Source organism: Lucilia sericata, unplaced genomic scaffold (genome assembly GCF_015586225.1).
Source record: "Lucilia sericata isolate MDLA Ls3-8-SP2 unplaced genomic scaffold, ASM1558622v1 Contig000242F_arrow, whole genome shotgun sequence".
NCBI classification, from domain to species: domain Eukaryota; kingdom Metazoa; phylum Arthropoda; class Insecta; order Diptera; family Calliphoridae; genus Lucilia; species Lucilia sericata.
Genome location: NW_023994269.1, coordinates 1 through 18616, shown reverse-complemented (window position 1 = coordinate 18616; position 18616 = coordinate 1). Strand labels below are relative to the sequence as shown.

Below are 18616 nucleotides of genomic sequence, written 5' to 3'. Positions count from 1 at the left end.
GCTGTTCTTTACTTTCTTTAGAATATTATAAGTTTAATAGAAATTTATTTATATTTTGTTTTGTTTCTTGTGGTTTTTAATTTATGAAATTTTACTATAGATTTTTATTATTTGTTATATTATATGTAGGATATATGTATGTATATGCAGTTTATAATGGATTTATTTTATTATACACATGTGATATTTATTTATTTATTGTTTTTAATAATTATTTTTTAAACAGCAGTTTAGGAGCTTTAAATATTTCTTCTATAATATAAAATGTCATAGGTGTTTTATGGGAATTTTCAATTTTTTTATTTTTTTCTCTATGTTATTATTTTTTTCTTTCGTATAAATTATTTTATGTATGTTTACTTAAAAGGCGCAAGCACCTTGTTAATTTCTTTTTTAACTTGGTCTATTTCTTTTTATTTTAATTACACCATTTTCCATTTCTAGAATATCAACGACAGACAAGCATATTCTAGAAAAGTTTACTTGAAATTCAGCACAAGGTAAAGATTTTATATCCAAATTTTAAACTTGGTAAATACTTTAATTTTTTCAGATAATTGTTAGAATTAATTAAAAAAATTAAATGTGAAATGTTTTCATTTTGTAGGTATTAAAAACTGTACATTCATGATCTTCTATTAAAGGTAATACAAAGCTTGTTGTTTGCTGTAATGTTAGCAACAAAGTCGCGCTGAAAGCAATTTCTAACAAATACAAATAGATTTTTCTTTGGCATTGTAAAAATTAGCTTGAATTGAAGTCCAATTTGATTTTTTTTTGCAATAGAAAATGGTGTAAAGTTTAATTTTTTTCTTTCTGTATTTTTTTATCAACACACCGCCGCATTACATTTACCATAACCAATTTCGGTTTACATATTTTTTACTTTTTAATTTCTACTTCATTAAAAAACAAAAATAACATTAACATTAATTTTTGTATTATTAAATGTAATCAATCAATCATCAATTATCATTATCTTATAAATTTTTAATATGTTTTTCTTTATTTTTCCTTTTGTTTCATTCTGTTTTTATTTTATAATCATCCGATTTTATGTTGTTTGTTTAATATATGTGTAGTTAACATTACTTTTAGTATTTATATAGTCAGCATTTCAAACGCCTTTAACCATTGCCTTTGATGAATTTTTGATGGCTTTTGGAGGAGCAGTTACAGCTGCTTTTATGTACGCACTACGACATAGGTAAACCTTGCACGTCCATCATTTCGTCCTGGGGCGAGGGACGTGGTGGGAAAGCTTGCAAATGTGGCGGCGTAGCTCGTGCGTAAATTCCTCTCGGAGCTAAGGGATATTGTAATCGATAGGAACCATCATGTGCTTGTCTTGGTGTACGTCTAGGTGAACGGGCTGGCATACGGTTAGCTCTTTGCATTTCCTCTAGAATTGATGGCGCTACATATGTGAAACCCTGGAAGTAAATCAATTTAAACATGTATTAAACTTTCTCTTTACTCTTCATAATTCTCTTCTCTTCAAATTGTTAATTATTATTTCGTTCTCTTAAAATCAATACATTCTCTAACAATTCTCACCGCTCTTAATATTTACACACAGAATTTCATCGACGAGCATGCCCACTTTTTTACCTTGAAGATTTTAAACACAATTTGTTGTTTTACATTAATAGTACAAGGTTTAACGCATGAATAAAATGGTATGATGGCGTGTATAAGCTATTAACAAAATTTATTGAACTTCGGATTATAGGAAAATAATTAAACTAATTTTCTTATAATTATAAAACAGCATTAGAACACTATAACACTAACTATCTGTCACAGCATTCCATTCCTATCGAAAGTGGAATTATTTCTGTACTTTGCTTCATCAGAAAAAGTAAAACTGTAATAAAGTTATTTACTATAATTCTATTCTCAGTCGTAATGGAATTTAATTTGTTGTTTTTTATAACCCTTTTACAAATAACAATAATAATAATTAAAATGTTAAAAAAAGTGATTTCAAAGATTTGAAAAATTATGGATATTTATACTTTTTTCTGAGACCATCATATTGTAGATACATATACACGTACATATGCAAATTTACGTAATCTAGATACATTAACACACAATGTAAATGGCTGCAACATCTTCAATGAAAATGAAAATACTAGAGAGTTTAAGTCAAAATATCAAAATAAAAGAATCTTTTAGTTTGTCATGCAAAGAGAAAATGAATATTGAACTCAAAATATATGTTTATATGTATATTTATTATTAATCTACACAAATTTCTCAAATAGATGGCACGAGTTAAAAGAAAACTACGAAAAATCTCTTTCTTAAATATATTTTTAAACGTAAAGACAAGGTAATATAGTTGGTTTGTCGGTTCATGGTTAATAAGGCTGATCCAAAAGTTTAGTCAGGCGTATGTATTCAAGGTGGTCGGCACGCAAGCGCACAAGATTTACAAAAACGTACAACAAATAACTGATTAATTTATTAACACAAAATATATATTAAACAAACAAAACAGAGCGAAGAAAGCTGCAAAAAGTTTATGTCAAGTGTAAACACTCGATTTAAAATTAATTTGTCTTTTGTTAAGTGCGGTATTCAAACGAATACTTTAAAGGCCCATAATAAATAAAAAATATGGTTAACGCAAGCATGCGCTTTGCAATAAAAGAGAAATAATTCTAAAGAGAAGAGAGTTTAGTTAAATAGTGTTCCTACCATTTATAAGAAAGTACTATCGGTTTATGCTAGATTGAAAACGAAGCGAATACAAAGCAATACTGAATTGTTAATTTCATATGTTAAAAAAAATATATGTATATATAAAAAAGAGGTCGCGCCGTCTTAAACGTGAGTTTAAGAACACGTTATAATTAACAAAGAAAAAATACAAAGCAATCAATATAACTTTCCAAAAATAGGAACGCGTTTATTAGAATTTTAACAACATAAAAATGCAACATACAACTACTGCACGACGAACAAACGTGTTGGGATGAAAGTGCAATTTCTTGAAAAGATATTAAAAATATAAAATAAAAGAAAAAAGAAAAAGATAATCAAATTAACACATGAAATACAAACGGGCTTTACCACTTTGCAAGACTCGCGCGGCGATTGATATCAAATTGAATTCAACCACTTAATAAATGAATGAATGAGTGAGTGACTTTCGTAAATTAAAAATAAACAAAAGCTTCGCGACATAACGAAATTTCTTGGCTAAAGTAAACATTATTAAATTAAATACATATAGTGAATGAATAACATTATTACAGTGTTATGTAATAGAAGCAATACGAATTATAACAATAAAAACTTAAACTGATCACAATCATCTTCATAAAAAGCAGCAAGAAGATTGTAAAAAAGCTAATAAACAATACATTAAAAAACACACACACATAAACGCGAAAAAAACCCTCTAGAAGCAGTAGTTTCTATTGGTCAATTAAACTTATTTTATACTTTTAACGTTGTTAGCGTAAACTAAATGTAGTACATGCACCTGCCTCAAATACGATCATTGTATATTAAACTATTTACTAGGATGTCAAATAAATATACTGAAAAATATAATTATAATTTTCAACTGCAGCACTTTCTAGTACTTTCATATGAACAGCAAAAGCAACATAAACAACCTCCTCCTAAATGTCGTTACAATCGTGGAATAAGTGGTAAAAGTAGAGGCAGTAATAGTGGCATTTGTTGGATTTTATGCAGTGTACTTGTACAATTACTTTATGCCACTGAAAGTGTGGCTCAAAATGTTGCTGTTGTTGCACCACCAGTAAACAACATTCCATCTGCAGATTTCGTTGTAACATCTTCAATAGATGCCACTGAAGTTGTTGCTACTGTTACTGCTAAAACCTTTACTCAAAATAAGTCAAGAGTTAATAAACGTAGCCACCATTCAACATTCTCAGACTTGGACAAAGAAGTAGGTATGACTGGTATCTAATCTTTGCTTATTTATTGTACATTTATATCAACCGACGTTTACTACTTACTATATTCTATATTTATCAAAAGAAAAACGTTCCCCTTTATGCAAGTAACTGACTAATAATCAACACACAGCAGCTACTTACACTACAACAAATATAACCATCACCTTATGAAAAAAGCTACAAACAATATACATACATATAACCAAAATGTTAATACAAAGACATACTAGTATGTAGCGTCGTTGTCTGTGTGAAAGTGAAATTTGTAGTATTTTTTATGTGTATAAAAATTTTATTATTTCGGGTTTTTAATATACGATTTAGTAAGTATGTATGTGTTCGTAAGTATGTAGATGCATATATTAAATTTGTTATAGTTTTGAGCCTAAAAGTTTCATAAAAACTATTTTTTTTTTGTCCTTATTATTTTATGACAAATAAAGACAAACCATATCTATTTTTGACAAGTGACACTTGGCCAATAAATGCAAAACTTAATTCAACAAGCTGCAACTATTAAAAGCGTAGAAGCAAATTCCAGGGATCGAAAATAATGATCTAAATAAATTGTTTTTGTTATTCAAATATTACTGTCTACCAAGTAATGATTGTAGTTATCCCAAAATTTTACAACGTTTCTCATATTTTTGAACTATATCAAAGTATAAATAGGTCCTTTTGTGAGTTTTTCATGATTTTTTCATACTTCTGGCAAATAAATTCAATACCAATATCGTTTTGTAAAAATAGGAGTACTTGAAAAATAATTTTGTCATTCTGTTCCATTCAGAGAATACAATATTTGGGAAAAAATACATGACAAAAAACGAAAGTGTTTTAAAAGTAACTGTAAAAAGATACGAAAATGAGAGAATGGTTTTATGTTTAAATGTTTTAAACCATATATTGTCTTAGCTATATTTATCTAACGTACAAAATATGTATATTAAAATTAGAACTATTTTTGGGGCGATAAAATACCACATTTGTTACAAATAACAATCGCCTCTATATAAAAATTTGAAAAATTGTTACGCAAGTAATATTTAAACAAAACTTCGCGTTTGGTGCGGCAACTTATTTAATGATCGCGAAAAATAATGTCATATTTCGTAACATCTGTTCACACTCTACAAGATCTTGCTATAGTATTTTTTATATTTGCAAAAATTGCAAAATGGTATCACCCTAATGTATACGTAGTATACGCGCAATTTCATTAGCTTTACGTTGGTATGTAACACTTTATTGTTTCATTCTATAAAAAATATTTTTTTTTAGTTAAACTAAAGTATTAATGACGGTTTGTATTTTGTTGTTTACATTATTACCCAATGCTTCGATAGTGTATATATGTAGGCTTCGATAAATTCAAACAAAATTCGATCTAGTTTGAATTGACAAACGGAAAAAACTATGAGGATTACTATTGCTATATAAAATTTATTGGTATAAAAAATCTGAAATTTTTTGAAAAATTATAAAATTTATATTACATTTGCTGTTACACAAAAATTTCAGATATGCATTTGTAAGCGTCTCTCAAGATCCTTTATGATATCAAAATTTTATACTTCTTCCAAAGGAAAGATATGAAAAACATATGAAAATCACAAAAAGGGCCTTTTTATCCTTTGATATAGCTCATCAAATATTGACATCAGGACAAACATTTTGACAAATTTATCTTTGTTTTGCATTGTCAATGAAATCAAAACTGTCCAAATTTCACTCGAAAAACATTGAAGATTAATAAAAATCGTTCATCTACAATTTAAAATATATTTTTTAATTTTTTTTATTAAAATTTTCCTTTTTTACAAAAATCTTAAAAGATCTTTCTTGAGATTTCTTCAATAATAAAGTTCTGATTAGGTGTTGCAAGTAATATCATATTTTTCCAATAAAGATACATTATTATGTAAACACTTATTATTATTGCAATTTTTATTTATGTAATTTGTATTATCATATACAAGGAATAATAAAATGACAACTAACATATTTTTTCAATTACTTATGTTTTAAGTTATGACGGTCATCTATAAAGTTCACGAAATGTACATAAATTTAAATCTTATTTTCAAAGACATTTTTTATTAAATTGGGTTTTTTCATTTATGTAAAGTTAAAGTTATGCAAAACATAAAAATACAGGTTTTTAGCAAAGCTACCACTTCATTTTGGTATAATAAAGCTTTTCATTTACAATTTCAGCTTGAGTAAATAATATATCTTTACGAAATTAAAAATTTACTGACTCAATACTTATTTCATAAGTATTAAAATAAACATTAAGAAACATTTTTTTATTTTAAAGAAGAAACAAATAGATTGTTAATGGTCACCCAATTATCATCTACACAATTTAAAACAAATGCAAAATATATTGTTCCAATTTCATGTAAAATCATACATATCTTATGTCAAACCCATCATCAATTTATGCGCGGAATACTAAATGCAATTGAGTCAAAAACAACAACGATTAAATTAATTATATGTGAATAAAATTTTAATGAAATAAGTATGTAATTCCCTAAAATGTATATGCACTGACTGTATAATAGCTAGATAAATAGCTCCATAATTCATTAACATAATTTAGATGATAAACTTGTTGAATTTCATTGTGAGACTGACAGAAACAAGACTTTATGTATGTACATTACGTATGTATGGAGAAAAAATAATTCACTGATGTTCCCACCAAAGGATAAAAAGGACATTTTCATTTTGTTAAAATTTAAAAAAACCTATTTTGGCGGTTCTGTTACAATTTTACTGTAGAAGTTCCTTTAGGAGATAAATATAGTCACTGGACGGACTTCGACAGTTATATAATATTGTAAAAACAAAAAAAATATTTATATATTTAAGACTAAGTTTAAAGGACTAAAACGGGATAAGTGTGGGTCCAATGACTATAAAAATCACATTAAGTGAGAGCTGATTGCAATATTCATATAACAACAACAAATTGTATTTATTTTAAATATTTAGATTTACTATGAAAAAAGATCTAGTATCTTATCGCCACAACAATTTAGCCAAGACATCTCCCGGCTATTGGATTATATTAAAAGCCAAAAATATCTCAAACAGGTGGTCACATATAGAATGTGTAATGATTGATTTTGTAATGAACTTTAAAACTTCACATTGAATTTAATTTTTGCGAATTAACAAAAAACCGTTGTTTACAATAAACAACTATAAAAAGCCGGAGTAAATATAAAAAGATATTAAATATATTACCAGGACAAGTGACAAAGTGACCAATATAAACTGAAGTAATGTTTCTAGCAGTATTACAAAAAGTAATCTGGGGTAAATCTATATGATACTTGAAATCAGTAGTTAGGGATAACAAAATTATTAAAGTATAAACTACACATTGAAACACATAAAAAGTCCAATTCATAACAATTCAAAAAGCAACCAACAGTACTTTCCTGTATTAATATTCTCCTTTGACCAAAAAAAAATTCAAATAATTTTTGAAAATTATAATCCTCACACTAGATACTGAAACGTTAACAATCTTTTATACATTTTCAGTGGAACGTTTAATAAAACAATGGGCCCCCGTAGTATGGTTGGCTCCAGAAGAGAAATTTATGCCCCTTGGTGTGGAAGAATTTTTAGCACATGTCCATCCTGAAAGTAAAGACAATTCTTTCACGCCTGGAATGCCATTCGGAGATAATTCTGAAAAATCATTCTTAGTTACAAACACAGAAATAGGTAAGAGATATATATACTAGTGAATAATAAATAATAGATATATTCGAAACTAAAAACGATTTTAAAATGGACAAAGGTTCCCATTTAAAATTAATTCATTTAACAAACACTTTGGCTACTTTAAAATAGATATTTATATACAAAATAAAAGGGATACATTTTAAGCAAGAAATAAAATTATTTTATTTTTTGTTTATCAATTTTATGTATTAAATCATTAATCAGGGTTGTTGTGGAATCTGATTGAGGTCAGAATCAGAATTGAAATCGACAAAAAGTTGTTGTTGGTGTCACAGAAGCAGATGTTATCGGTTTTATGTTCGAATCGGAATTATTGTCAGAATTTCGTGTCACAGAATCTGTTTTTATCGATTTTTTGTCAGAAATAATCTGATCAGTTGGCAGGTGTCAGATTTGTATTTTGTTTGTTTTGTTTTATATAGTTAAATGGAATTGAAACAGAATGTTAAATTATTTTTTATAAATATACAAGACAAAGATGTTCTTTTTTATAACACAAATAGCTGAAAACAGGAATAGCTCGGGTTTTGCTAGTTTATTATATTTTGCAAAACATCTGATTCGAATATGGGTTTTGTTAATTTTCGAATGAAAGGAAAATCAAGTCGATTTCATGACTCCAATTCAAATCAGAATCGATTTTTAATTCTGATAAATGACAGTTCTGACTTGGATTCTGCAACAATCCTGAATATTTCCTTTTGATTGCGAATAATGGCAGTCATTTATTAGTTTGCTAGTAAATTCCTTTAATTTTTAAATCGTATTGTAACAAATACTAATTCAAACGATAAAATATTCAATTATATAATTAATAATATATGTATGTGTAGATAAACTGTTAGAGAATGAAACATCATTTATACATGGACGAAATCCTAATATAACTCCCGTGCCTATATACGCTGTGGTGACATTATGTAATCAAGATAAAATTGATCCTGCAAAACAGCAACCAATAGAAATTTTGCCATCTGTACAGTCAATGCTCTCAATACCATCGTCTTTTCAAGCTAATTATTCGCCACAATTATCAGTACCTGTTCTGCAGCATGGTTTTGTGCCAACATCTTTGGAATTAACGAAACCGACTAGAGGACCCTATATTCCAATTACTTTGGGACCCCAAAATGACGGTGAAAAGGCTATAAGGCGTTCTTCACGGTTTTATCCCATGTTCCATAAAGCTAAACGCAGTTTATCAAATACTCCTATTACACCATCAGATTCTGTACCACCATATGAATTGGTAATGAGAGAATCTGTGCAGAATATTCCTGTCGAGCGAAAAATTCCAATCCCTACCTCGAGTCCTATCAAGTCAGATGTGGAAGAATCCGAAAAAATCAATAATTTTATAGCAAATTTAGCTGATAATGTTAAATTTAGTATACCACTAAATGAACAGGAAAATGTACTGGAAAATGAAAATGGTCAACAAATGAATGGATTTGGTAACACTCCAGGCACAATCGTTCCTTCATTTCATGTAACCTATTGGATGTTTTATCCATACAGTCAGGGTAAAAATATGTGCACCTTAAGCTTAGGTCCTTTTGGCCGTATACCATTTCCAGCTGTATATGGATATTGTTTAGGACGAAAAAAAGATATTGGTAGCCATATAGGAGATTGGGAACACATGACTTTATATTTCACTGGATCTGCTGAGCCTGAAGCAATGTATGTTTCGGCCCATGATGCTGGAGCCTATTATGCCTACAATCGCTTGACAGGGTCCTTTGAATTTAAAAGACAAGAGACGCGCAAGGGAATTTTACAGAGGCCTAATTTTCCAAAAACAGTAACTACGTTTAACGATCATCCAGTGCTATTTGCAGCTAAAGTATGTATTCTAATTTTGACACATGCATCATTTTATCGTTTTTGTACAAATTATTACTTTAACGATTTGATTTTTTTAGGGTTCTCATGGTTTATGGACAGCGCCAGGTAAACATCGTTTTGTTAAAGTTGCGAGATTGTATGATATTAATGGTTTTGGTACACCGTGGAATACGTGGAAACATGTTGAAATAACATATGAAAACTTAAAATCATACGGTAATTATTCTATAATAATATTTTGATAAACCTTAAACCTTTAAAAATATTTTCGTTTCAGGTCGCGCTTTGACACCTTCGTGGCTATCGTTTAAGGGTAAATGGGGAAATCCCAAAAGTAAATGTCATCCTTTAAGACGAATTGGTCTAAATTTTTGTGAATTTTCGGATGGGCCCACTGGTATTCCACTTAAGGAGCCACATTTTCAATGTGGTGCTACATATAGGCGTCGATAGAGAATGACAATTTTACATGATTTAGACAACACACATTATGCAGTATTCTATGTTTATTATTTTATGGTGGTAATACATACATATTTATTTTAGAAACATTTTGTTATATAAAGTTAAATAATTGATTTATATCCTGTTTATATTATTTTATCAATCGAATCGTTCATTTCAAATCAAAAAATGTTCCTTCAAAATATCTGTATAATAATATACATATATCATGATTTAAAATATTATATCAAGATATATAGTATGTATATGTATGTAGTATTACTGCATATTCCCATGACTTAGAGATTTTAGAAATTGGAACATTACTTCGAATTTTGGAACATAATATTTTTGATCGTGTGTCAATGAAAACTTTCAATTTAGTCAGGATTACCTATTACACTATAAGTATGTGAAAATGACACAGAAAAACGCCGATACACGTAAACTTAATTTTGGGTATTAGAATTTAGTGGGATACAACGTTTTCAAAAGTTAGGTCAAAATAAGGAGAGGAAGTTTTCAAAAGTTTAAATTTTACTTACAGTGTTATTATTGCATATATTAGCGTAGGTATAATTGTATTTTTATTAGAAGTACTACATTCAATTCTAATGCTGACATCTATAACAAGTGATAGCCCGGTATGTGATGGAACTCAACCGATTTTTGGTTGATTTGATTCAGAAAATATTTTAAGAGCTTAAACAATTTTTCGAAAATTGCTTTGAATTTTCGAATTTTATTTCGATTTTTTCCAACATAATCATACAATTTGTTTTAAATTTTTTGAATTTCTCTCACTTACTTTATATATTTTTGAGAATATTCTTTATTTTTCTCTTCTTTTACTACTTTTGCTTGAAATGTATTCTAACATTGTATTGTCAAATGAGTACTAATGGGCTACGGGAACTGGTTAAAAAATGACACCATTGAAATCACAATGAGTAAAACAAAAATTCAAAACATTATGCTAAACAGCAACGAGTTGCTGCAACATAGTGGAGTACTCGTTGTAGGTAGGGAGTGCGTTAGTCATTTATTGCATTAATAAATACCAATTTTTATCTACTCCAAAATCCGATTTAAAAAAATGTATGGTTTTGATTTTAAATTTGTTATACAAACAACAATTTAAATATTGTGTGTTTCGTCGACGTTAGTAGCGTAATCCACTATTATATCCGAGGCATTAGTAAGGTTCTTATAGGCGCACAGTGTCAGATTTTGCAAATTTACCCAGCAAAAAATAATTGATGTCATACTTTACAAACTACATCTTAATCACATCTTAAAATGCGATTTCATATTTTTCACTTTTATAAACCAAATATTTCCTTACAAATGAAACCCCAGTTAAAAGTGAGGAAAGAGATGTGGAAAAGTCATTACAAATAACATATTTGAAGTACATCAAGATTTCGTGAAAGAGTAGTGAAATTTACATAAGCGTGTCATTAAGAGAATGTGTTTTATTTTTGACATCCAAATATCGGATTTTTACTGCTTCTAAAAATAAGATCAGATGTAGTTCAAAGCTGACAAAAATGAACAACATCCCTCCAATGACACGCTAATGTAAAATTCATAGGTTTTACACCCGAATTTGAAGCACTTCGGGTTACTAGTTGTGATGAAAATTCTACATCTTTTTCCACACTTTTTTTGCTGGGTAGTTAGACAAAACTCAAAAAATGTTTGATAATTTTTTGCATTAATGAAATGTGACCCAAAACAGAATAACGGTACTGAATATAGAATGCCCTATTTTGCCCATTTTAACACCCTGAAAGGTTGGCAGTCGCTAAAGTACTTTACTAATACATATATTTAAAAATTTTGAGAGTTAAAACACAAATATTTCCACGTTAGAATTAAAAATTAACATTAGTTTTACCCGTTTTTCCCCCTTTTTTGCGACTTTCTGATCCTAGATAAAAAAGTGACGTTTTCATAGCATTATGTTCAATAATTTTAAAATTTAGAATTGCAAAATCTGACACTGTGAGGCGAAGAGAAAATTAGGTATATCAGCAAATAAATCCGCCACTTTTTTTTATCGATTATTCGATTGAATTTAATTTTTTAAGGAGATAAGTACCCTTGTATAATAAAAACAAAAAAAGTGTATTACTCACTTGGAAAATTAAATTGACACTTTCGCTAAGAGTTGTTTCATCTGGTGAATCTACAGGAATTTGTCTAGTAAATCTAGTATCAAATTGAGATACATCATCTTCACTGCGCTATAGAAATCATTTAAAATCAAACAAATTAGAATTTATAACAGAATCGAATGTGTGTAAAGTTATTTACCAATAGAGGTTTAATTGGTGGATCCAAACGTCTAGCAAGTACATCGTCCCAATTTACATGCTTAAAGAAGGGATGAGCCTGAACTGCTGCAGCATCTTCAGGGCCGCTACCTAAACGTTGGGACTCTTGTCGTTTCATTAACCGACGCACCAAATCTCTAGCTTCAGGTGTTAAATAAGCAGGCAAATTAAGTTTAGCTTTTAAAATAGTCTCTATTGTTTTTTTACGATCTTCTGCAGTGAAGGGTGGCTAGGATTTTAAAGGATAACTTATTATTTTGTTCAATAGATTTTATACGCACAACATTACTTACCACACCAGTCAACATGTCAAACATTAAAGCACCCAAGGACCACCAATCTACTGCTTTACCATGACCACGGCGTGTAAGAATTTCTGGAGCCCTATAAAAGTTAACAATTTTTATTAATGTTGTTCCACAGATTCGATTATTTTGTCTTACATATATTCTATGGTGCCACAGAAAGTATGTGTAACTATGCCTTCCTGTATATGTTCCTTGCACAAACCAAAATCTGTTAGTTTTACATGACCTTGAGCATCTAGCAAAATATTTTCTGGTTTTAAGTCACGATATATGATGCCTAATTTATGTAAATGACCCAGAGCCATTATAATTTCACTTAAATAAAAGCTATATTGATATCGAAAATAAATTAAATTAGTTATATTTAAATATTGCATTAGTTTAATTTGATCTTACCATGTTGTATCTTCTAGGAAAATACCTTCGCGTTCTAAATGCATAAATAATTCGCCACCACTTAAATATTCTAAAATCAAATATAATTTACCGTCCGTTTGAAAGGCATAAACTAATTCTACAATGAATGGATGTTTTACAGCTTCTAATATATTACGTTCAGCACGAGTGTGTGCTGTATCTTTTTGATTTGTGACTATTGAGGCTTTTTTCAAAACTTTCATGGCAAAATATTTATTAGCATCACGACCAGAAGTTTTGCGCACCTTAAATAAAAAAAACCAAAAAAAGCATTTGTAATTAATTTCATATTACGTATAAAGTACATTTGCAGAAACACATACCTGAAATACTTTGCCATAACCACCTTTGCCTAAAACTTTCTTCAATTCAAAATCTTTGGACCCAACTTAATTTTGCCAGGGTTTACATTTTCTTCTGATAATTGTATAGTTTCTTGTCCTTCCGCCCTAAAAAAGAGAAAATATTTTAAAATTGGAGTTCAATTTACAACAAAATAGGATTTTATTTGTTTCCATAGATTTGATACCAAACATTTTTTTATTTCAAATTAGTAGAAAAGACTCACGATTACACAGCAACAGGATTCTTTTTCAGTAGCAAAAAATATTGCAGAGGGTACTCTTTGCAAAAGGAAATGGGCACATAGCTTCTTATAGCTACCAAAAATTGCCCCGATATTGTACTTTGTAAATATGTTGAATTTAAAGGAGCCATAATACCATTTGTTATATTTCAATATTTCGCCCTAAGACCTATACAAGCGTGAATTTAGAAACACAACTTATCGTTTACAATTGAACTACAAATATCCCAGCAAAAAATAATTCATGTCATACTTTACAAACGACATCTTAATCACATCTAAAAAAGCGATTGCATATTTTTTGCTTTTATAAACCATACATATCCTTACAAATGAAAACACAGTTAAAGTGAGGAAAGAGATGTAGAAAAGTCACTTCAAACAACATATTTGAAGTACTTCAAATTTTGATGAAAAACCAATGAAATTTACATAAGCGTGTCATTGAAAGAATGTGGATTATTTTGACATACAAATATTGAATTTTTACAGCTTCTAAAGATAAGATTAGATGTAGTTTAAAGTTGTCAAAAATGAACAACATGCCTCTAATGACACGCTAATGAAAATTCATAGCTTTTTCACCTGAATTTTAAACACTTCGGGTTACTAGTTATGATGAAAATTCTACATCTTTTTCCACACATTTTTTTGCTGGGATTAGAATCGTTTTAAAATTAGTTTTTTGTCAATAAATCTCTTTAATATCTATTTATTAAATTAAAATCCGATGTATGAAGGTGCTCCATTTAAAAAAATTCAATTGTTTTATAAAATTCTATACACTGCGCTTCATGACATGAGATATTTACTCTTACATTTGAATTTCTTTATTAATGCCATCTAAGTCCAGAAAAATATTGGAAAAATCTAGGACGTCAAATTTTTATAATTATTAATTAAAAAAGGAAATGTTTAAAAAGCGTTATTTGGAGGAAAGGAGAAAATGCTAAAAGCGATATTTGGAGGAAAGGATGATGAAAAATTAAATCCCTAGAATAATTTCATGAGGATTGGTCCACAATTAACTTTACGTATTTGTCAATAAATCATTTCAAAATACATATTATTCGACTAAATTGAGGCTCTCAAATATTAATATCAATATGTATTATAAGATGTATTCTGAAATAAATGAATAAATATAGGGTTTTCAGTATTTTGCACATGTTTAGGTTTGTGGGTATAGCACTGTGCAATAATTGAAGAACAAAATGTTTTATTACTTACTCCTGTTGTAAATTTATGCTTAATTCTGGTTCCAAGTCAACCTAAAAAGGAACAAAAAAATATGTATTAGCAATTATATATCATTATAATAACATTTTAAGTACATTTTTTAAATTTCTTCAAATGTCCACAAAAATGGACTCGTCCGACAAAAATTTCAGTGACAAAAAACAATAGGCACTATCTAAAAAAACATTTAAATACTAAAAATAAAAGTTCAACTTATCCACTTTTATATACGCCATTGTCAACTATTTTAGCAAATGATAGTTTTTTCTTTTAAAAGTTTGTTTATTTCAGGGACGTAACGGTTATAAGAAATATGACGAAAAGGAAAAAATAACAATTATTTTCGGTCCATAGTTTATTTAATAAATAAATTTCGTTGATAGAAACAAACGTTTAATAGTTTTCTGCCGTTTGCGTTTTAGGTGACGATATGTATATTAGGGTTATAACTTTTAAAAATATCAAAAATATCATAACAAGACTTTGTAGGGCATGAACACACATATGTTACGGAATATATTACTTTTTGTAATCATGAAAAAAGTTCCCGCACCAAATGCGATGAATTTTTATACGAATATTACTTTTTCTAAATTAGAAAATAAATAATTTTGCCAACAATTTTGCATTTTTGTTACATAATCTTAAAGAAAATTTGTTCATTACACCCTAATACGGAATTTTTATTAAATCGCTATATATTGCATATTTAGATAATAGTATACATCTATGTACATTAGACCGACTCACAAAAAATAGTGCTTGAGTTACCCCCGTCAAAATATTCGCTGTTATGTAATATGATGTTACCCAAAATATTTTGGGGTTAGTGTTGTCCATTCGTGAGCTGGACAGTTTTCAGAAAATATCCAATGGACACGATTTTTTATGTTCAATTCAAAATTTACCCAGCTTCAAAAAATCTTTGTTTTGTTTTATGATGGTTCCCAAAATATTTTTTAGTCTAACGATGGACGTTCGTGAGCTGGACCGGTTACAAAAAATACCTTTTTTAAATTTGGTCCAGCTCACAAACGGACATCGCTAGACTTAAAATATTTTGGGAATCAACATAAAACAAAGCAAGGTAAATTTTGAGAGGGGTAACAAAAACACGTTTATGCTTTCCATACAGAGTGAGTCGGTCTAATGTACATATATTGAAATATAATTAAAATTATTTTAGTAAAAATAACTAACAAAAGAATTAGAAGTTGCTTTGGGTGCGGAAATTGCTTTCGCCAAATTGTCCTTAAAAATATATATTTATTATCAGGAGAGTATTGGCTAAATGGTAACGCAGTGGTATATTGGCGCCCCAATTCCCCTAATCTATCTGTCTGTCTATCTATGTACCTATCTATATATCTATCTATCTATCTATCATATCTATCTATCTATCTATCTATCTATCTATCTAATCTATCTATCTATCTATCTATCTATCTATCTATCTCTATCTATCTATCTATCTATCTATCTATCTATCTATCTATCTATCTATCTATCTATCTATCTATCTAATCTATCTATCTAATCTATCTATCTATCTATCTATCTATCTATCTATCTACTATCTATCTATCTATCTATCTATCTATCTATCTATCTATCTATCTATCTATCTATCTATCTATCTATCTATCTATCTATCTACATAAATAAATAATACATAAATACAATATTGTTTGTTCATAAATTTTATGTTAAATTTTATTTTAATATCATTATATACAAACAATAAGTTAACTTTTTAATTTATTACGGTCAAAACATTCTCGGAACAAGTAGAACATATGAACAAAATTCAACCCACTGACTGCTGTTAGGCCCTTTTATTTTTAAAAGAATTCGAATCAATTTTAGAACCTCAATATTTAAAATTTGGAAGTGTTGCAAACTTGCAACGCCCTGTTATATTTTTGGGTGACGATAAGGAACAAATAACGGCTTTTTCTATTTATAAACCTATCTTTCTAGACGTGTTTATATTCAAACCCTTAACTTTGTTTGAATATTAGAGTGTAATTATAAAACGATAACAAATTTATGTTTTACCTTTTGAAATAATTACTTTTTAATGATTTACAACAGGTATTATTTTGAAATATTGATAAGTTAAGTAAAAAACAAGTAAGAGTGCTATATTCGGCAGTGCCGAATCTTATATACCCTTCACCATAGTGTATTTAAAAAATATCAATTTTATAAAATTTTAATTTATTTCATTTTCCCTACTATATCATTATTATAGCAATAGCAAAACACACAAAAAACAAAATACACAAAGCAGGCAAACCAGTAGCCATCCAAACATACGAAACGAATACACAAAAAAACAAAAACAAAATACACAACGTAATGAAACCAACAGACATCCAAACATACGAAACCGAATACACCAAGAAACAAAAACATATACACAAGGCAATGAAACAAACAGCCATCGAAACATACGAAACGAAATAATCAAAAAAACAAAAACAAAATACACAACGCAATGAATAAGCAGTGTTGTTGTTGCTTATTTTTTATGAAATTTTTAGAGGTTGTCTCGGATTTTTGCTTATATCTCCGTTGTTTATGGACGGATTTTGCTGATTTTTAATAGTAAACTTCTCGAAAGCATGTCTGATAGAATTATTGAAGATTTGGATCCCGAAGATATCTGGGGTCTTCAGAAAACTGATTTCAACAGACAGACAGACGGACATGGCTTAATCGACTCCGCTATCTATAAGGATTCAGAGTATATATATTTTATACTATATATTTGGAAATTACAAACGGAATGACAAACTTATATGTATATACCCTTCCTTACGAAGGTGAAGGGTATAAAAATTAATGAAATCTTGTGGTTATATTGGCATTACGAAATTGTTAGTATGTATTTTTAATACATATTTATGTATAAATAGTATATACATGTATATAAAGATAAACAAAAAACTTAATTAACATATTCATCATAATTTATAGCGTTCGTAATCTAAATACGATTACTCTACAAACTAATAACATCAACAATAGTCCCTATGAAAAAGGCCACAACAATTTCAATAATACAAATCAATATAATACATAAGGTGGTACATAATAATAACATAACGTCGGTAGCATTTATAAATCTGCGTCCATATGAGTTCGCACATACCAATTGATCAAAATTAATAACCTGTTGAAAATAAAAACTAATATAAAAAAGATCAACTTTGATAATATCTAAATGAATATTGTAATCATATATAATAGAATATACTTGGAGCTACTAAAGTCAGTTCAAAACTATGTACATAGATTTTTTTATATAATCTTTATTACAGACCATATGTTAATATTACGATGTGATTTATTGTCTAGCTACAATGCATATTATAATGAATATCAATATTGAATGTTGTATATAAAGTTAATAACAAATACACTTTATGCTAAAATGTTCATAATTTTAATATTGATTGGTTATTATGGCAAACAACATTTTATACATACAGTGTCTCTCATAAGTATTCGAATTTAGGTAAACTATGAAAAGAAACCAAATTTAATAATATATTTTGTGTGGGAAATAAATAAATAAATTTGTTATATTGTCTAGATAGTCTTTAGTTTTGATATCACGCCCCTTAAAACTTGAAAACTTTACATTTACTTAAATTAGTTATGCTTTTTTAAAAAAAGTCCATGAAACTACTTCACAAAAGTATGCGAATTTTTCCT

The 18616-nt window shown here is 28.5% G+C and overlaps 2 protein-coding genes across 2 annotated transcripts; one reads left to right on the top strand and one right to left on the bottom strand.

Annotated features, from left to right (window-relative positions):
* Positions 1–250: 250 nt before the first annotated feature.
* LOC119602571 (ribosomal protein S6 kinase beta-1) lies at positions 251–14925 on the bottom strand (the record flags this gene model as incomplete). The annotated part of the gene is given in 9 exon segments (XM_037954152.1): positions 251–1433; positions 12146–12253; positions 12324–12572; positions 12637–12727; positions 12787–12978; positions 13048–13313; positions 13392–13447; positions 13450–13517; positions 14885–14925. Coding segments are annotated over 9 exon segments (1308 nt in total), but the record flags the coding sequence as incomplete, so codon positions are not given.
* On the top strand, positions 2391–10140 carry LOC119602568. Its single transcript, XM_037954149.1, has 5 exons — positions 2391–3938; positions 7506–7691; positions 8546–9558; positions 9638–9776; positions 9838–10140. Exons 1-5 carry the CDS (start codon positions 3491–3493, stop codon positions 10011–10013), a joined length of 1962 nt encoding a protein of 653 aa, XP_037810077.1. The 5' UTR covers positions 2391–3490; the 3' UTR covers positions 10014–10140.
* Positions 14926–18616: the final 3691 nt, after the last annotated feature.

What these genes read in the sequence shown, in the direction of transcription:
- LOC119602568 (XM_037954149.1), top strand. Translation starts at nt 3,491, where the DNA reads ATGCACCTGCCTCAAATACGATCATTGTATATTAAACTATTTACTAGG. An exon ending in AGACTTGGACAAAGAAGTAG is followed by an intron (nt 3,939 to 7,505) that starts GTATGACTGGTA and finishes ATACATTTTCAG; the next exon opens with TGGAACGTTTAATAAAACAA. An exon ending in TGAAAACTTAAAATCATACG is followed by an intron (nt 9,777 to 9,837) that starts GTAATTATTCTA and finishes TTTTCGTTTCAG; the next exon opens with GTCGCGCTTTGACACCTTCG.